This window comes from Microcebus murinus, chromosome 7 (genome assembly GCF_040939455.1).
Source record: "Microcebus murinus isolate Inina chromosome 7, M.murinus_Inina_mat1.0, whole genome shotgun sequence".
Classification (NCBI taxonomy): Eukaryota; Metazoa; Chordata; class Mammalia; order Primates; family Cheirogaleidae; genus Microcebus; species Microcebus murinus.
Window position 1 is genome coordinate 24,956,426 of NC_134110.1, and position 20,891 is coordinate 24,977,316.

A 20,891-nucleotide genomic window follows, 5' to 3' on the forward strand; every position below is an offset into this window, starting at 1 on the left:
CCAGAACCACACCCCAGGCCAAGGGTGACCTACTCGCCCCTTCACTCTTGCTCCTGATTGGTGGAGAGAGTGGGAAGGGAACTGTGATAGGCCCCCAGAGCCCCACCTCCACAGGCCCTGCAAGGAGCCAACAAGCAGCCTGCATCTAAACCTGAACTGAGGGTCAGGGAGACGGCCCTCTGAGCTGAGCTGTAGCTGGCAGGCCCCAGGGTGGGCGGGCAGGCGGAGGGGCGGGTCTTTGTTCCTCTGACCTTGCTGGTTAAGACAGAAGCCATCAGGGAGCTCCAGCTGGCCACCCCCCCACACACTTCACACCTCTCAGCTCCACTGCCACAACAGCCTCCCAAAGCAACCAGGCCTGCCCTCTAGCCCCCAGGCAGGGCCAGCCCCTGCCCACCCCCGGGCAGCAGGGACCAAGTGGCAGCTGGACCTTGGGTAGCTGCCCTACCTCACACACTAAATTTAACCAGCAGCCAGCCCCTGGCCCTCCCCCAGCCCTGCTAAGGACACTCCTACAGCCATGGATGCTAGGGGAAGGGCAGGCTGGAGGGACAGTGAGCTGACCCAGCTGGTGCCAAGCCGGTAGGGGGGGTAGCCTGTACCTATATCCTCAGTACTGGTGGCTGTACAAAGCTGTCTGCCATAGATGAACTGGCAGTGCCCTCAGCCCTCCTGCTTGAAGCCCCTTAGGGGCCCCTCTTACCCTGACACGTTGTGCTCAGCCAGCTCAGAGCACAAGAGGCCAACTGGCTGTCCTCTATGCCAACCCAGGCAGAAGCTGGCAGACAGGCCCCAGGATCAGGGCTGCCTGCCAGTAACTGGGGCCTCACCCCCCGATCCAGGGGAGCTTCTGACGCCAGCCTTGTACCCATTTTACCCCTCTAGCTCTGGCCCAAGAGTCTGATAGAAAATACCTCCCTTTCCAGGCCACAGTCCCTGCCACTCTGGCACAGACACCCTCAACCCTGGCCCCCAAGGAATTGCCTTCCAGAGCACGCTGCTCCTCTCAAGAAGGCAAAGAGTTACAGAGGAGCCTCCAGGAAGCGGTGAGGGTGGGTCTGGGTGAGGGCCAGGCTTCTTGCCCAGTGGCCATGGGCCTCGCTCCCACACACAGGCTGGGGCTGCCACAAGCCCCAGCATGCACCTACAGGCCTCAGGTGCTCATGGGAATGGGCTGCTCCCCAGTAAAGCAGCACAACCTGCTCACCACAGTGGGGACGGTGGCCCAACTAAGACACAAACAAGGCTTGGTGGCAAAACAGCCCTTTACCAGGAATCATGGGATAAAAACAGTCTTTGCAGCCAGCTGCCCCCCACGTGTCTTCTGCCACAGGTCTACTCCTGAGAGAGGACATCCTGGCCAGCGGAAGTCAGGCTCCACACTGCCCACCCACAGTAGCAGGGCCACTGTGGGGTGGGCCTGCAGGGCAGGGGCCATGCCACCTGGAGCCAACAGCCTCTCACATGAGCAGGCAGCATGGCTTCTTCTCCACAGGGGCCTCCTCTGACGGGGCTGTGAGCTTGAGCAAGGGCGGGTCCACTGCCACATCAAAGCCACAATCAGGCTGAAGGCTCCCAGTATCAGCAGGCAGAACAGACTCAGGAGCCTCGGGCCCCTCAGGCGCAGGTCTCTGCAGTTTGGCAGCAGCTCGCTGGCGCTTGAGCTCTGCCAGGGTGTGGTGGGCCTTGTCTCGGACAAGGGCGTAGGGGGCAGTGCTCTCCAGGGGACTCAGCTGATAAGAGACACACCGGTCCAGTCGCTTAGAGTACAGGTGCCGGCCAGGGGGGGCCGCTACTCGGCCATTGTGTGGCCTGGCTGCCTCAGGGCTGTTCTCCTGTGGACAAAATGAAGACCCCAGAGGCATCAGGAGGCGCCCCCGTTCATCTTCCCCAGCTTTGGCCTCCTGGCTGTATGGTCATGGAGGGACAGAAAAAAGGGAATGAGAGGCAGCAGCTGACCCCTATGGGGCACCCACCCCACTGCCTCCAGAGGGGGCCAGTGCAGAGGGAGAACCAAGGCACCCAAGTAAGGTCAGAAGCCTTACTTGAGCCCAGCAGGGGCGGGGCACACACCTCAACAGGCGGCGGCCCAAGTTCAGCATCTGTCTGGCCATCCTCATCATCCTCGGGGGGCTCTGGGCTAAGGGGTGGTGGCTGTTGCCACACGATGGCCTCCTGGGCATGCTCCTTGCGGTACAGGTTGGTGCGCTGAGTTAGGCTCACCCGCCTCACCACCTTCCTGGGGTGGGGAGAGTAAGAGGAGGACACTGCCTGCCCCATGGACTCTGCCCCAGAGCTCAGAGTTCCAGCTGGCACCTCCACCAGGTGGCTGACATCAGCAGGGGCTTTGTCCGGGTGGGTGGGGGACAGGGACTGGGGGGGGGGCTGGGAAGACGGCTCACCCTCTGCTGCCTGCACTGGAGGTACGGCGGCGCAGCAGGGAATGCTGGCGGCCCTGGGCACGTAAGAGCACATCGTGCTTGTGCTTCAGCTCCAGCAACTTGGCCCGCACCTCCTCATCCCCACACACATCTGAGGAGAAATGGGCACAGGCATCAGGGGCACCCTCCCTGCCTCCCCTCCACCAAGTAGAAGTGGACACCCCCTGAGCTCACCAAGAGGCGTCTCATCCATCAGGGACTTTCCATTCAGGTTGGCCCCGTGTGCCACGAGCAGCTCCACCAGGTGCACCTGTGGGCCGGCCAGCCAGGGCTTTGGAAGGCTCTGAAGCCATGGAGCCTACCCCCACCCACCTGTTCCCAACCCTGCACTCACCTGGCCCCAGTAGGCTGCTGCGTGCAGTGGCTCCCAGCCATCCTGGTCCTTGGCGCTCAGACTGGCTTGGTGCTCCAGCAGCAGGGCAGCAGCCTCGCTGAACCCATTGGCAGCAGCAATGTGCAGCTGCAGGCAAGCCGCCCAGCCTGAATTCCAGCCCCGTGTCCCTCCAGGCCCTCCCCCCAGGCCCTCCCAATTCTCACCAGCGTGGCCCCATGGTCCAAGGGGACATCAAGGTCTGCCCCAGCCTGCAGTAGGCCCCGGATGTCCTCCAGCATGCACAGCTCTGGCACAGCCCGGGCCTCCTCGATGCTATCCTGGGTGATGCCTGTGAGGCAGCAGGCTTAGAGTGAGCACACCAGGGGCCCAGCCCCCTCCAGCAGGCATAGCCACACTCACCACGGTTGGCCATGGCAGTCTCCAGGCAGTCCAGTGTCTGCTCATCTTCACACAGGTCATAGGGCATGTTCCCATCAGTGTTGACCGCCAGAAGATTGGCGCCACTGCAGGTAGGATGAATGGGGGGCACTGGCCACAGGACCAGGCTCCTCGTAGAGGTCCCCAGCATCTCCTCCCTTTGCAGAGCCCAGGGCTGCCCCTCAGGAAGTACAAGGCAGACATGGAGGACTTGGCCCAGGCCCCACCTACTGCTGGGAGAACCTGCCTCTAGACCCCTCAGCCCTGGATCCTGTGTTTAAACCAGACAAGCCATCCTGCAGTCTCTACTGACTGGGGCTCCAAGTTCCTGGCAACTGTCTGCCCCCATAAACGTGCACAATGAGCTCGCCTGCTGGGGGCAGATGGACTCTAGGGGACTCAAAGGCAGAAGGTAGTGGGGAAGAATAGGCCCAAGTAGAGGCTCTGCTCGAAAGCTCTGGGGGCCTGTGTGCACCCTGTGTAGTTCCAGCACACCCCACTAGACTCTGTGGCACCTGTGTCTGGCAGGACTGCCATCTACCCACCCAGCCACTGGCCTTGCTTAGACTGCTCCAAGGATGGCCTGGCCTGACCCTCCCTCTTTCCTACTTGAGGGGCATGGAGTTAAGGGGGAAAGGAAGGGAAGAGACTCCTGATGAAGCCACCACTCTCCCTGCTCAGAGGCAGCTGTTCACCTTTACCCTTGTTAAAGGTAAAGGCCCCACCTATGCCAGCTACTGCCCATCTCAGGCCCACCTGGCTTCCTCACCATCCTTCCCTCCTTACATTCAACCCTCCTCACTCAGACCAAAATGGCATTTCTCTGTGCAGAATTTGGGGAGGCCCTCAGGCCAGAGCTGGAGGTCCTGCCCTCTTGGCAGGAGGTCGCATTCCAGGCAGGCCAAGGACCATGCTGCCCCCACACAGGCAGGGTGGGTCAGCAATGGTTAAGGTAGAACACAGGAGACCAAGGGCCAGGGACACTTTACCAAGAGCAGCCACCTTATCTGCCCTATGAGGAAGCCCCTCCCCTTACAAAGACACCCCGTGGGCCCTACCGGGCAATGAGCAGCTCTACCAGATGCAGGTGGCCACAGGTGGCTGCAGCATGCAGAGGCGTCCAGCACTCGCTGTCACAGGCATTGACATTGGCTCCAGCCTCCAGGAGCTGCTGCACCATCTCTCGGAAGTCATCAATACAACACTGCAAACCACACAACCTGAGCGGCCAGAGACAAGAACCAGCCTCCCTGCCCTGCCCACCCCTAGTATGGGCTGACCTGGTGCAGCGCTGTTAGGCCATCCTCGTTGGCCAGGTCAGGACTGACCCCGCTCCTGAGGAACTGGCGGACTACAAGACAGGGAAGACAAGGTTGAGTGGGGTCCTGTGTAGCCTGTGCTGGCCCTGGTCAGGCCCCTGGGCCAACTGTGCTGTGGCCCAGGAATTGGGGAGGGGCAGAGAAGAAGCTGGTGGGAAGAAGCCAGTGGCACAGATGGCAGGAGGCACAGAGCCAGGGGAGGGCTCAGGAGCTGCAGTGTCTGTCCACCCCAAGCAGCCCACAGCCCCAGAAGCCCTCTGTCTCCAACACCTGCAGGCCCTGTATCTGAGAGCTCCAACCCCAAATCCGCAAACAGGCCCTCTGGTGTGACAGCAACCTTCCAACAATCCCAACTCCCTGCCTGCCCTGAAGCTACTGCAGTCTGGAAGCACCTCCTGCCTCCCCAGTCACAGTAACCAGGGGACCTTGCCCACCCCCAGCCCTGTGTTCACTCTCTGCTGGATCCTCTAGCACCCAAGGCTGAGGCCTCCACCCCCACTCTGCAGAGCTCATCCCTGCCCCTCAGAGATCCCATCTCAGGCCCCAGCTCATGCCAAGGACACCAGAGTTCTCCCTGGCCATGCCTGCCGTCCCACATCTCCCTATGGTACACCCATAGCACCCTCTTCCTCATCCCCTGCCTCCAGGCCTCTTCCCCCTAGATGCCAGAACACCAGAAATGGAACTCGCACACAGCTGGGGCTGCAAGCATGGCGCACAGGGAGGAACAGGAACCTACTGAGAGCCCAGGCCTGTCACTGAGTTCTGACCAGTGTGGGCTCTGGGTCTACCCCAGGCCTAGCCAGCCCTGCCTTCTGGTGGTACCATCCTACTCTATGGACATGGAGACCAGGACTCTCCTGAGCATCCCAGCACCCTGGCAAGAGGCAGTGCAGGCAGTTGGCTACCCCATACATCCAGCTGTGCCAGGCACTGGATGCTTCTGCAGATTCCTGTGGGCCTGCCCCATGGCCTACCACTGGCAACTCAGCTCACCTTACATGAGGACCCCTCTGCACACAGCCCCCAACTGAAGGACAGCTGTCCCAGCACAGGCTGGCCTCAGGGTTGCCTACCGCTTAGGGCTTGCCTGATGGGAGGACCCAAGGCTGCCCAGGCTGAGGTGGCCTGGCCAGATCTGGGTAGAGCCCAGGCACTGCAGACAGGTCCAGCCCTAAGGCCTGACATGAGATGGTGTCCAGATGGCCAGGGTGAGGGCCGTTCATGTGCAGAGAGCTCAACCACACTCACCTTCCTCCAGGTCATTGCGGGAAGCAGCCTCCAGCAAGGCAACGCTGGGCGGGAAAAGAACCTGCTTCTGGGGCCCTCGACTGGCTGCCTCCTTACGCGGCCGCTCCCTGTGGACCTTCTTAGCCTGGGCCTCCTTCTCAGCCTGGGCCCACATCTTCACCTGCTGGGCACGCCGCTTCTGGGCATGCTTCAGCCGTTCCTGTGTGCTCATCCTGCACACCAGGGGCATCTCTGCCAACAGCTCCAGGTGTTCGGCCATGGTGGGTGCTACCAGCCCGCAGGGCTGCTCGGGGCACCAGAACAGGGGGCTCGGCTGCCAGGCCGGGCCTGAGGGGCGGGGCAGCTGGCTGGACTGGCACCCTTGGGTGCATCCCCTTCCCAGGGCTCAGTGTCCTTTGCCCTGGCACAGCTGGGTCAGGAGGACCTACACAGTGCCCAGGCCGCCCTGTGGGGCACGGACCACAGGCAGCGAGGGCAACGAGGGAAGGTACCCACAGCCTGCTCCCCAGGCAGGCCTGGCCTTGAGCTGTTCAACAGGCAGGGCCTCTGTGTGGGCAGCCTCGCCTCCCTCTTGGGGTCAGGGTGCACAGCCTGTGGGACCTGGCCGGCCTCAGTCCATGGTCTGAAGCTAATTACCCAGATAACAAAGCTCCAGCTTCCTGGCACCTTGCTGAGGGGGAAGGGAGGGCAGGTAGATCCAATCAGCCGGGAGCCCCTGAGAGCCCTCAGTTCACCTTCCAGGCCTCAGGAGCCTGGGGGGGGCCTGGGAGCAGGCATGGCCCAACCTGGACCCTCCCAGCTGTCCCCACAGTCAGTGCATCAGTGCTAATGAGGAGGTGCAGCCTCAGAGGCTAGGGCAGGGCATGTGGTCAGAGTCCTGGGGTCCCAGTGGCCAATGCCCAGGGACTCTCTACGAAGCCAGGGCACAAGGGCACAGGTGGGCCTGTTGACAGTGTCTTCAGGACAGCCTCCCCTTCCGGAGCCACGCACACCTGAGGAGCAACAAGGAAGCACATCCAGGCAGGTGCCAAAGCAAGTGCCAGGGAGCCCCATGCTGGGCCTTAGGTGAGACCAGGCTCCCTGCCATCTCAGGGTCTACCTGTGTGAGCCCCTCTGTCCAAAGAGAGCACTGCCAGCAGCAGTCCTGAGAGAAGTTTCTCTGCCCTACACACTCGGGAAGGGCAGGGGAGGGCTGTCCCAGGTTCTTCCCACCCCCCTTTTTCAGGAAAGGCTGCTGAAAGCCTGGAGAACAGCCCACACACAGTAGGGCCTTCCCCAGGGGCTTCCCCACCAGGGCCAGTCACTGCCTTGAGGGCCCTACATGGGCATCGCTCTCCTGACCAACACCCAGTTCTCACTGCCCAGGACCTAGACCTCTTCCTTGCTGGGCTCCCTGACCCAGGCCAGTCAATGTTTCAGCCATTCTGGGCTGCAAAAAGAGCCAACGTTGTGTGAACAGAGGCTCAAAGGGCCACCTGGCTTGGGATCTATCAGGACAGACACACACAGTTTCAGCAGGGGCAAAGCCCTGTCCAAGCCCTGCCCAACACACTAAGTGTGGCCCCTGGACTGGTCACAGGCTACTCCTCAGAAGGTACTGGCCATGCTCTGCCCAGAGGATGCCCACTAGGTGTCCCATTTTCCACTCAGCCAGACCTCATAGCCATGTAGATACTGACCCAACCTTTCTCTGGCCAGACTTGCATGCAGAGGTCTCAATCAATGCCCCCTTCTTCCAGGAAAGGAACGTCACCTACTACCCCCATCATTTTTTAAAAGAAAAGGTATGCTGGCCGGGCGCGGTGGCTCACGCCTGTAATCCTAGCACTCTGGGAGGCTGAGGCGGGCGGACTGCTCGAGGTCAGGAGTTCGAAACCAGCCTGAGCAGGAGCAAGACCCCATCTCTACTATAAATAGAAAGAAATTAATTGGCTGACTAATACATATAGAAAAAATTAGCCAGGCACGGTGGCACATGCCTGTAGTCCCAGCTACTCGGGAGGCTGAGGCAGTAGGATTACTTGAGCCCAGGAGTTTGAGGTTGCTGTGAGCTAGGCTGACACCATGGCACTCACTCTAGCCTGGGCAACAAAGTGAGACTCTGTCTCAAAAAAAAAAAAACAAAAAAAACCGAAAAGGTATGCTGACACCCATATCCTACAGAAAAGGAAACAACATGAGAGAACAAATGGAATACAGCAGGTGCGAGGACTCCAGGAGGAAAGGCCACCTCCTGACAACCTGAATCTTGGCTCCCCAGCTGAACCTTAGCAAACCTGGGCCCCTCAGAGCCACAAAGAGCAGGAACAGCCTGCCAGAGCCTGGAAGATGCACCCTCGGCTGGTGGCTGGCTCAGCAGAGTCCCTCCAAATGGCTAAATAGCCACCATTTCCCACCCAGGCCAAGAGGGGGCTGGGCAGGGAGTCCCCCCCCATTCCACAAACCCTCCCCCCAAGCCTTCTTAGAATGTCAAACAGAGATAATCTGGTTGACTTATCCCAGTCCTCAGCTCCAAACTCAGGAGAATGGGAGTGTGGGACCCAGGTGGGAGGAGCATCCTAGAAGAACATGGGCCACTGCCCCCCACCCCATCCCCACCCCACCATCCCCTCAGCCTGCACACTATGGGGCAGTTGGCCTTCAGGGTGGAAGGCCCAGCACCCAGAACCCAGCCCAGACTCCTAGCAGCTCCAATGAGGACAGACCCATGCCTGCCTAAGTACCCAGGCCCCAGACCTGAGTGCCCCAGCAACACCCGCACTGCTATAGCCCTCCGCAAGTGGACACCGCCAGCATCCCATTTTTCACCTGGGGAGACCAAGGCACACCTAAATTGAGAGCCTCCGTTAACCACTCCATAGTTGTGCCTCCCACGCCCACCTCTCAGCATCCATGGTGCAGATAGAGCCCAGAGGGGCAGAAAGTATCTGTTCTATTCACCCTGAGACTGGGAGGAGGGGTAGGTGGAGGCTGTGTGGTGTTCTAGACATGAAAGAAGACAGGGAGGGCCAGGGGCAGGAGGAGGCCAGGAAGTACAGGGCAGCCCAGGACTGCCCCACCCCCCGCCCTCCCTGGAGCGAGGCATTATTTCTCTCTTGTGCTTAGGCTTGTTGGAGTTGGTTCCTGTCAACCAAGAGAGTTTTATTTGTAGCAATATCTTTAAGAGCAAAAACTGAGAAACTTATTTGCCCATCATTTTGGGAAAAGTAAATTATGTCTAGCCATTCTGTGGAATAACATCTATGCACACGTATCTGTTAACAAGATGAGGTGGATCTAACCATCACTGGACAGTGGCTACACTATGTTGACCACAGTGCAGAGGCTGACTCCACCCTGGTTAAAGGTGCTATGTATACACAGATTTGTTTATCTGTACAAGCAAAGGGGACATCTCAGAGGCAGGAATTGCAGGGATGGACTCTCAGTGAGATTGCTGAACACACTGAGGGTTCATGCAGGAGCTCTAGGTACAAGCCCTGTTCAGCCACTGGCAGCTAGGAACTCTGGGGACATGTGTTCCACACACAACTGACCCCCAGCACTGGAGGAGTGGGCAGTGTCCATGGAGGAAGAGCACCAGGGAGAGACTAGGGCCAGGAAGCCCAGAAGAGTGTCCAGGAGAGCACGGCCAGCCAGGACGCAGACAGGAGCCTAGAGCATCCTGTAGGAAAGCTGGGACAGTGGCAGGGTGGGGCTGCATGCAGGGCCAATGGGGGCAGACCTCTCAGTATGGGGTGCTGGACAGTGAGTGACCGCCTGGAACAACAGGGCAGGAATCCACCTCACTCCTCACATCAGAACAGACCCAGACACATCACAGACATACCTTAAGGAAAAAATAAAACCACAACAGTACAGGAAGGAATCCCAGCAAAGGAGAAAGCTTCCTAAGTCAACACAAACCCCAGAAACAGAAAAGAAAAACTGATAAATCTGACTGCACTAAATTTTCAAAATGGGCCTGGCATGGTGACTCATGCTTGTAATCCCAGCACTTTGGGAGGCCAAGGCAAAAGGATCGCTTGAACCCAGGAGTTCCATACCAGCCTGAGCAACACAGCAAGACTCTGTCTCTACAAAAATAAAAAAAAAGTTGGCCGGGCACAGTGGCTCACACCTGTAATCCTAGTACTCTGGGAGGCAAGGCGGGCGGATTGCTCAAGGTCAGGAGCTCGAAACCAGCCTGAGCAAGAGTGAAACCCTGTCTCTACTATAAATAGAAAGAAATTAATTGGCCAACTAATATATATATAGAAAAAATTAGCTGGGCATGGTGGCACATGCCTGTAGTCCCAGCTACTTGGGAGGCTGAGACAGGAGGATTGGTTGAAACCAGGAGTTTGAGGTTGCTGTGAGCTAGGCTGACGTCATGGCACTCACTCTAGCCTGGGCAACAAAGTGAGACTCTGTCTCAAAAAAACCCAAAAAAACAAATTTTTTAAATTTCTGCAATTGCATGTGTTATGATCTAGGCATTATAAATCTTTTTTAAAAAGAACAACAACAAAAATGTCTACATTGTTAAAACAAATCAAAACCAAACCTTCAAAATCATAGGACAGATGACCAAGTGGGGAAAAACATTTACAATAAATGAGACAAAGTCATCCTCAGATCAGCCCAGAAAGGAGCCACACCCAAGTGGGCAAAGGACTGACAGTTCATGGAAGAACACAAATCCCACCTTAGATGCCAGACAGAAGATGGACACTCAATTCCCTCATAACTAACACCTGCAAAATAAAAGCAGGACCCGCCTCTGGACCATGGGTTTAAGCGGCACACATGGTAACCTTGAGTCAGACCTGACTCATCCATTCCCACAGACACATCTGCCCTGTGCACATGTGATCTTTTTTAAAAACAATAAACCTTTTTATCTCTTGTAAGAAAAGATTCGGAGATCCCTGCCACCTGAGTGGGAACCAGCAGTGGTGAAGGATCTGGGTGGAAGGTTTCACTCCTACAAGGGAGAACCCTCCTGAGAACTTGGCTGAGATGGGAAAAGGGTGGAGATGAGTAGTAACCAGAGAAGCAGGACAGAGGAGGGGCTTCTAATCCAGGTTCTCCACACCCTCATTCTGAAGCCCTCCCTGGCCTCCTCCCTGCTGAGGGAACCTGGCTCTTTCTGCACCACTCCCTTCCTGGCAGCCCTGTCTGGGGACCCGAAGGGGAGGCACCTTCTCCCTTGCTCATCTTGGCTGAGGCCTGCAGCCCATGCCCCAACAGTCCTAGCTGGGACACAGTCACCACTCAGCACCAGCCCTTGCTGCCGGCACCACCCCCACCCATCACTGTCTGAACTGTAGCCTCAACATCCTCCTGGAGGATCCTTCAACAGCCTTGATCTCTTCTTGAGACAATGTCCTATACCCTTTACCCATCACCACCACTGACTGCCCCCACCCTATCAGCTCAATTCTACACCCCATTCTATGCGATCGCCTCTCTGCCATTGTTCTCTCTGCCCATTTTCTCTGCCCAGCTCACTTCTATGAACCCTGCCCCCCCACCTCTCCAGTGCCTCCTGCAGGCTGGTCCTCACCCCATCCCCACACCCTCAGCTGTCACCCTCCCAGCTCCACTGGGCTTGAGTGAGAAATCACAGCCCCAGTTACTCCAAACACATCAGCATAGACCCTGGCTGAAGACCAGGAATAGCCACTCCCCAGGACAGCTCCAATGCTTGCAGAAATCTTCCAGACAGAAACATGTTACCTAAGAAGACCTAAGCTATCAGAAGTGGATATCCATCTCCTATTTATAATAGAATAATAGAATAGTATCCAAAAGCATCAATGCCTAGGAATAAATCTAACAAAAGATGTGCACAGAAAAGCACAAAACATTATGAAAAGACATAAGAGTAGACTTAAATGGAGGGAGACACCATGCCTCTGGGTTGACTCAGAACTTTAAAGATGTCATTTCTCCCCAAATTCACCTAAGATTTAATGTAGCCCCAATCAAAATCATGCAAAACTCACAAGGTAATTCTCCATTTAGCAGAGAAATGCAAAAGGCCAAAAACAGTAGAGCCAATCCTGAAAAAGAACAAATTTGAAGTACTTACAGTATTAAATATCAAGATTTATTATACAGTTTGGTAAATAAGACCCTGAAGTATTTGCTTAGGGATGGAGAAATAAACCAATGAAATGAAATAGAGTCTGGAAATAAATCCACATACATGCAGACTCTCAATTTATGACAATGTGGAGCAGTAGGAAAAGCCTTTTCAAATAAATGGTGTTGGGTCAATTGGATATACATATGTAAAAAACGTCTGCCCCTACCCTGCATGAACTGCACATTTAAATGTAAAAGGTGAAGCAATAAAACTTCTACAGAGAGTTAACACCAAAAACACATTCCAGGCCGGGCACTGTGGCTCAAGCCTGTAATCCTAGCTCTCTAGGAGGCCAAGGCGGGCGGATTGCTCGAGGTCAGGAGTTCAAAACCAGCCTGAGCAAGAGTGAGACCCTGTTTCTACTATAAATAGAAACAAATTAATTGGCCAACTAATATATATAGAAAAAATTAGCCGGGCATGGTGGCACATGCCTGTAGTCCCAGCTACTTGGGAGGCTGAGGCAGGAGGATCACTTGAGCCCAGGAATTTGAGGTTGCTGTGAGCCAGGCTGACGCCACAGCACTCACTCTAGCCTGGGTAACAAAGTGAGACTCTGTCTCAAAAAACAAACAAACAAAAAAACAAAAAAACCCACATTCCATAAAATAAAAAAACTGATAAACTGGACCTCACCAAAATTAAAAGCTTTTGCTCTGCTAAAGGCCTTGTGGCTGGGCACAGTGGCTGGTGCCTGTGGTCTCAGCTATTCAGAAGGCCAAGGCAGGAGGATTGCTTGAGCCCTGGAGTTTGAGGGTGAAGTGAGCTGTGATCTCACCACTGCACTCCAGCATGGGCGACAGAGCAAGACCTTGTCTCAAAAAAAAAAAAAAAAAAAAGGACCCTGTGAAAAGAGAAGGGAAAAGACAGCTACCGAGTGAGAAAATATCTGTAAACCACACATTGAATAAAGGACTTCTGTCAAGAGGAACAGAATCTCAAAGAAACGATCCAATTAAAAAATGGGATAAGTTTTGGGGTAGTTATGAATAAAAAAATGGGCAACAGATGTGAACAGACAGTTCTCTGAAGAGGATGTACAAAGGAGCGAATAACCATCCCTCACCACTGGGGAAATGCAAACCAAAAGCACAGTGAAATGCCGCTACACACGTACAGAAGAGCAAGGTGTGAAGAAAAGGGTCTCACACATGACTAGTGAAAACATGAAATGGAACAGCCATTCTGGAAAACATGTTGGAAGTTTCTTAAAACAAAACAAAACAAAACAGCTAACATGCAAGTACCGTATAACCCAGCAGCTGCACTCCTGGGCCCTTACCCCAGAAAAATGAAAATTTAAGTCACACAAAAAATTGCACACGTTCATAGCAATTTGATTCATAATAGCCAAAAACTGGAAAAAACCAAATGTCCTACAAATGAATGGTTAAACACAGGGTGGTCCATTCACACCATGGAAGACTCCTCAGCAGTCAAAAGGAGAAGACTACTGATGTACACAACTTGGATGGGCCTCAGGACATCATGCTAATCTCCAAGGTCACACCCTGTAGGATTCCATTTATAGAACATTCTTGAAATGGTAAAATCATGGAGACAGAAAACAGAACATGGTTCCCAAGGGTTAGGGAAGTAGCGGTAGCTATTAAGGGGCAGCTGGGGAGGTCTCAGAGATGGGCTGTGCTGGGTCCTGACTCTGTGATGGGCACACACATTCTACAGTGATATCACTGCACAGAACACATATACACACATGCATATACAAGCCCATGCAAAGCTGTGAACAAGGTCCATGGCGTGTATAGATATCAACATTCCCTTGAGGGATCATTATACTATATAGTTAGGCATGATGTTACCTAACATTGGTGGAATGTTGGAAGTCTGCAAGGGATCTAGATGAACCATTTCCTACAACTGTATGTGAACCTGCCATCATCTGAAAATAAGAAGTTTAAAACTGAAAAAAATGGACAAGCAAGCCACAGACTGTGAAATGATATTTGAAATACATAACCAACAACTAATATAAAAAGAACCACTAAATAACAACAAAAAAAAACCACCTAATAGAAAAATAAGCCAAAGACATAAACAGCTACTTCACAAGATGATGAACAATTCCACACAAATGGGTGTTTAAAAAAAAAAAAAAAAAGATGATGAACAAGTGATCAATAAGCACAAAATCTCCAAGCATAGCTGCATTTTAGAAAATGAAAAAAAGGGCCTGGTGCAGTGGCTCATGCCTGTAATCCTAGCACTCTGGGAGGCCCAGACAGGGAGATAGTTTGAGCTCAGGAGTTTGAGACCAGCTCTGAGCAAGAGTGAGACCCTGTCTCTACTGAAAAAATTAACAGAAATTAGCTAGACAACCAAAAATATATAGAAAAAATTAGCTGGGCATGGTGGCGCATGCCTGTAATCTCAGCTACTCGGGAGGCATTGGCAGAAGGATGGCGTGAGCCCAGGAGTTTGAGGCTGCTATGAGCGAGGCTGAAGCCATAGCACTCTAGCCTGGGCAACACAGTGAGACTCTGTCTCAAAAAAAAAAAAAAAAAAATTAAAGAAAGAAACAGAAAGGTGCTCCAGTTCATTAACGGTCATGAAAAATACCACAGAGACCATGTGCTGGGGAGGGTGCGAACACCTGGGGGCACCTACCACAGGATGTTCAAGGGATAGTCCTGTTAGACATCCCCACCAGCCATCCACCCAAGGCACTGCCTCCAACAGAAATGCAACGTGCAAATGATCCTGCATGTCCAGGGGACATCCTACAAAGGGCATTCCCAGGACATTGGCCAACAGGGACCTGGGCTAATCCACATCAAGTCTCCTGAGGCCAAGAGCTGGGCCTGGCCACAGAAAAGAGCATGGCAGGTTGCTCACTTCTGAAGGGACACCCTGTGGTAGGATGAGGTGCTCCCAAGTGTTCCCACCCTCCCCAGCACATGGTCTCTGTGGTCTTTTTCATGCTATCTGTTCTGATGGACATGTACAGTATGAGCTGGGGTTTTAATTGCATTTCCCTGACCGTTAATGAACTGGAGCACCTTTCTGTTTCTTTTTTTCATTTTCTAAAATGTAGCTGTGCTTGGAGAAGCTTGAAAAGGCAACATTACTACAGATCCTACAAAGCATTTTTTTTACCTTTTTTTTTGAAACTAAGTCTTGCTCTGTCACCCGGGTTAGAGTGCCATAGTGTCAGCCTAACTCACAGCAACCTCGAACTCCTGGGAGCTCAAGCAATCCTCCTATCTCAGCCTCCTGAGTAGCTGGGACTACAGGCCTGCGCCATGATGTCTGGCTAAGTTTTTCTATTTTTAGTTGTCTCGCTAATTCTTTCTATATTTAGTATAGAGATGGGATCTCGCTCTTGCTCAGGCTGGTTTCAAACTCCTGACCTCAAGTGATCCTCCCACATCTCCTCCTGCCTCGACCTCCCAGAGTGCTAGGATTACAGGCATGAACCACCAAGCCCAGCCCAAAGCATTTTTTTTTTTTAAAGAGAAGGGGTCTTGCTCTGTCTGCAAGGTCAGAGTGCAGTGGCACAATCATAGCTCACTGCAGCCTCAAATTCCTGGGCCTCAGCCTTGAAGTCACTAGGACTAAATGTATGCGCTACCACCCTCAACCTACAAAGCATTAAAAAGACAAAAATGGGAATATTTTGAAAAATTTAGGATGACAAGCTCAACAATTTAGGTTGGGAGTTAACAAACTAACCAGTAGGCCATACCTGGCCTATTATCTGATTTTGTAAATATTGTATTATTAGAACACAGCAATGTTCATTTATGTATTGTCTACATGGCTGTTTTGTGCTACATCAGAGTTGAATAGCTGCAATAGAGACCATAAAGCCTGAAATGCCTAAAATAGTTACTCTTTAGCCCTTTATAAAAAAAAATTGCCACTTAGATAAATGGACAAATTGCTTGACTTAAACAAATGGACAAAATTTCTAAATGAAATAAATTATCAAAATGGGTTCACTAAGAAACAGAAAACTTAAAAAAAAAAAACAGAAAACTTGAAAATTTCTGCCTATTAAAGAAATTAAAGTTGTAATTAAAAACTTTACCACAAAGAAAACTCCAGAGGGCTTCATTGCTAAGCTATATCAAAGATTTAAGGAAAAAATAATACCAAGACTACAAAAGACTTTTCTGAAAATAGAAGAGCAAGAAACATATCCCAATTCATTTTATGAAGATGGCATTACCCTGATCCCAAACCAGACAGACATGATAAGTGAAGAAAACTACAGACTAATTTCCTCATAAATAGTTGCAAAAATCCTTTTAAAATATTACCAAATTGAAACCGAGCACGGTAGTTCAAGTCTGTAATCCCAGCAGCTTGGGAAGCTGAGGCAAAAGGATTACTTGAAACCATAAGTCCAAGACCAGCTTGGGCAACATAGCATGACCCTGTCTCTACAGAAAATTTTTAAAAATTAGCTGGGCATGGTGGCTGAGGCAGGAGCATCACTTGAGCATAGGAGTTTGAGGTTGCAGTGAGCTATGATGATATCGCTGCACTCTAGACCTGCACTCTAGCCTGGATGACAGAGTGAGACTCTCTCAAAAAATAAAAATGGCCTCTAATCCTCTTCCCCTCAGGTATGGGCAGGACCTAGTTATTCACTTCTAACAAATAAAAAGGAAAAAAAAGCAGAGATGATGGTGTATACCTTCAGAGATGAGCAAGTCATAAAAGGCTTTTTGCTTGCTCTCTTTGATGGTTCCCCCTAAAGAAACGCATACTTCAACCCATTTCTATCTCTAGGTATTATCCAAGAGACATAAAAATATGTTCATACAAAGACTTGTATACATGAAATGTTCACAGCTGTTTTACTTATAATAGCCAAAAACTGAAAAGAACAGAAATGTCCACCAACAGGTATACGTATAGAAAAAATGGGGAGTCTCTCTGAACCTATTCTAATTCAGGGGGCTGCCCACTGAATAAAAAAATGCTGGGGGTGATGGCTCACACCTATAATCTCAGCACTTTAAGAGGCTGAGGTGGGAGGATCACTTGAGGCCAAGAATTTGAGACCAGCCTGGGCAACATAGCAAGACCCATCTCTACCAAAAATAAGAAAAATTAGTCAGGTGTGGTGGCACACACCTGCAGTTCCAGCTGTTTGGGAGGATCCCTTGAGCCCAGGAGTTCAAGGCTGCAGTGAACCATGATCTGGCCACTGCACTCCTGCCTGAGCAACAGAGCAAAACTGTTTCCCTAAAAATAAATAAATAAATAAAATTTTGTTTTTAAAAATGGTGGTATATCTATACAAGGGAATACCAAACTACTTAGCAAAAAAAGGGAATAAATTACTGATACATACAACAACCTGAATCTCCAAAACATTGCCTGGCAAAAGAAGTTAGACACAAAAATGTTCATTACATATGATTCCATTGATGTGAAATTCTAAAAAAGGGATATTTAATCTACAGTAATAGAAAGCAGATCAGTGGTTGCCTGGGGCTAGGTGGGGGGGCCAAGTGACCACAGAGGGGAATGAGGGAACTTTTTTGGGTGACAGAAATGTTCTATGTTCTGGATTATAATTATAATCATAATGTACCAAACTGTACACTTAAAATAGGTGCATTTTGCTATATGCAAATTACACCTCAATAGAGTTTGATGTAAAAAATAAAAGTACACAATCCAAAAGTTCTACCCCAGCCTCTACACCCTGCAAGGCCTGGCCCTGCTTGCCCTGTTCTCTCCCAGCACAGCCACACTGGCCTGCTTTCTGACCTCAGGAGCCTGGGCCAACGTGTCCTATGGGTAACTTGGCTTCAGAGCCAGACTCTAGAATTGAAACAGCAATGAGGTGCAGGGGCTTGGTAAAGTTTCTTGACTTCCTTTGCCTTACTTTCTTCATCTGTAAATGCTAACAGTACCTTCTTCGTAAGGCTCTTGTGATGATTCAACGAGTTAATACACATAGCATTTTTAGTGTCTAGCATGGGGGCTAGCAAACTTCAGCCTGCAGTCTGTTTTTATATGGCACATAAGCTGAGAATAGCTTTTACATTTTCAAATGATTGAGAAAAAGTTAAAAGAACAGTAATTTCTGACATATTTTAGTGTCCACAAAAAAAGTTTTGATGAAACACAGCCCCTTCACTTACATATTATCTGTGGCTGTTTTTTACAAAATGGCAGAGTTGGAAAGTTTTAAAAGAAACCACACGGACAGGAAAACCTAAAATATTTATTATCTAGCCCTTAAATGAAAAAGTTTTCTAACCCCTAGTCTATCATATTTATTTGGTACCATCACCTCCACCATCACCTCTACCTTGCATTTACTGTTCCTTTTGTCTGTAAAGTTGTTCCACCAACCATTTCATCAGATATAGGATAGGGCTTGCTCCTTCTCCTAACTCAGACCACATCTTAAATGTGACCTACTCAGAGGTCCTCTGTGTTTACCTTGTCGCTCTCTTATCTCATCACCCTGCTGTTTTAATTTTTTTTTTTTTTTTTTTTGAGATAGAGTCTCACTCTGTTTGCCGGGCTAGTGTGCCGTGGAGTCAGCCTAGCTCACAGCAACCTCAAAGTCCTGGGCTCAAAAATCCTCCTGCCTCAGCCTCCCAAATGGCTGGGACTACAGGCGCATGTCACCAAGCCTGGCTAATTTTTTTTTGGTTTTTTGTAGAGAGGAGGTCTCAATATTCCCCAGGCTGGTCTCAAACTCCCGGCCTCAAGTGATCCTCCCACCTCAGCCTCCCAAAGTCCTAGGATTATAGGCATGAGCCAGCACACCAGGCCCCCGTTCTAATTCTTGACATGCCACTTACTGTTTCCCTGTTATATCCTCAGAACTTAGTCCAGTGCCTGACTCATAGGAAAGCACTCAATAACTGGATGAATGAATGAACAGGTAAACAGCTATTGAATGTACAGCACTGGGAGTATGGATAGAATGTGACATAGAAGACTCTGAGTTCATGCCTGAACTAGTTTGATGGAAAGGCCTTCACTTAAGTGTGTGTGCAGATGTGCCAAGGACATATTGGAGAAAGGTCCTGGAGAACCTAGACATGAGGGAAAAACCTGGAGCTGCCACCCAGATGTCTCGTTTTGGCCAACAGGTAGATGTGGCACAGGTGCTAGAGGTGCGCCTGGGGCAGAGCAGGTGTGAGGCTGAGGGCTGCTATGGTCTGTGGGCTCACCTTAGACTGAGGTTCCTAAGCTGCATACAGTGGAGAGCGGTATCAACTGGCTAACAATACAGACCAGAGACTTAGGAATCCCTAAGACATATACCCCAAACTGGAGTCCAAGGATATGAAAGTCCCCTCCTTACTAGGTGCCTGCCAGCCCAGAAAACTCTCTGGGGAAAGCAGAGTCCAAGCACATCCCAAACAGGTCAGGGATGAGGCCAATACAAGCCAAACAAGAGACAGCCAATAGCAAGGAAATCCAGCCAAGCATTAGCAGAAGGAAGGACCTGCCAAAGCCTCCCCCATCCCAGCTCTGAACAAAACTAAGGGACTTGGGGCAGGGGCAGGCAGCTGGCCCTTCAAAGCTCTGAACATCCACAATAGTTACCAGCATGGAGCCAATGTCTGTGCAAGATCCACCAGGCAGCCACTGGCAGCCCCTTAGGCAACTCAGCCCCATGTTGGAGTCCCCCTTAGCCAGTGGCAGCTCTGGGTACCTAAAGTGAACTAGGCAGCACAGCCAGAGGACCCTTTAGGAGACCAGGGCACTGCAAACAAGACATTGCTCCCAGGGAAACCCCAATCCTGCCAGAAAGCAACTGGTGAGCAAAGATGCCCAGGAGGGCTTAAAGCTGGGCTAGACCCAGTTTGAGAAGGGAGGTGTGATACCCCCACTTTTACTTCCATCCTCAAGTACGGATCCAGGAAGAAAAGGAAGGCACAAAGCTTTGGGAAGGGCCACCTTTGCTCTGGCTCCTCTAAGCCTGGAAAGATTCCAGACACATCTCCCCTCTCTGCACCCATGGAAATTAATCCCACCATGCCCCAAGCCTCTGCTCTGGTACAGCCTGGGGCCCAGACCAGTCCTTGTTACTCCCTCCCAGGCCAGGGCACTAGCCCTGCCCAGCACAAGTGAGTTAGTACTGCTTGCCCTGACCCCAATCATGAAGTAGTCCTGGGACATCCCACACTACAAGTGAGGTCACTTGAATCCTTGAAAGTTTAAGGAACTTGCCCCAGAGAGGCTCTAGTTTTAACACCAAAGCCTACACAAAGCCTGGACAAGTCACTTTCTCTGGCCTTTATTTCCTGAGCTGAAAATGAAGATAACTCTAGTGCTATCTACTTAATCAACAGGTTGCAAGAATTCACACAGCTTTACATGCGAAATGCTCTACTAGTGGCCTTCACAGGCTGCCACATTGAGAAGTCTTTCCTGACCCTTAGCACTTGCTGCCCTGGGCCTTGGCCACCAACGCCCAAGTGGGGCCTGGTGAGACTGCTGCCCTGGGCCGCTCCCTAAGCCTGCCGGATCCATCTCCGAGCACTCCCTCACCCGGGCCCGGCTTTCTCCTCCCTCAGCTGGCCTCATCACCCTCCCCTAGCCTATTCGTTCTCCCTTTCTCTCATCTCAACTCCTCCTTCTTGGACCTGGCCTTCTCTATCGGGTCGGCGCCGGCTCCCTTCCTTCCTGGGCCGGTCCCCTGCCCCCCGGCCTGGCCCCCTGCCCCCGGCCCGGCCCCTTCTTCCTCGCTCCACTCCCGCCGCGAGTCTCTCGGAAGTCCGCACCTCACCTTCTGCCTCGCGCAGGCTACAATCGCACAGTGGGTCTGCTACACTCGGCCAGGCAGGTAGTCAACCCGCACTACTCTAGGCGCTGCAGGGGCGGGCCCCATCCCCGGCCCTCGCCATGGCAACGCTACACTTCCGACCCGCGCAGCCCAGGGCCGGAAGCCGCAGTGCCCCGTGGGAGGCGGGGCGGGCCCGAGCTGCCAGGGGCGGGGCCTGGGGAGCGCTCGCCGGCGGTTACCGACTGTGCAGTGTGATCCCCTC

The 20,891-nt window shown here is 52.0% G+C and overlaps 1 protein-coding gene across 1 annotated transcript; it reads right to left on the reverse strand.

Moving 5' to 3' along the window:
* Positions 1-1,247: 1,247 nt before the first annotated feature.
* PPP1R16A (protein phosphatase 1 regulatory subunit 16A) lies at positions 1,248-20,791 on the reverse strand. The gene is made up of 11 exons (XM_012760013.2): positions 20,633-20,791; positions 5,763-6,754; positions 4,473-4,543; positions 4,251-4,396; positions 3,175-3,278; positions 2,979-3,103; positions 2,776-2,901; positions 2,616-2,691; positions 2,403-2,532; positions 2,074-2,239; positions 1,248-1,835 (listed from the first exon to the last, which is right to left on the reverse strand). Exons 2-11 carry the CDS (start codon positions 6,019-6,021, stop codon positions 1,461-1,463), a joined length of 1,578 nt encoding a protein of 525 aa, XP_012615467.1. The 5' UTR covers positions 6,022-6,754; positions 20,633-20,791; the 3' UTR covers positions 1,248-1,460.
* Positions 20,792-20,891: the final 100 nt, after the last annotated feature.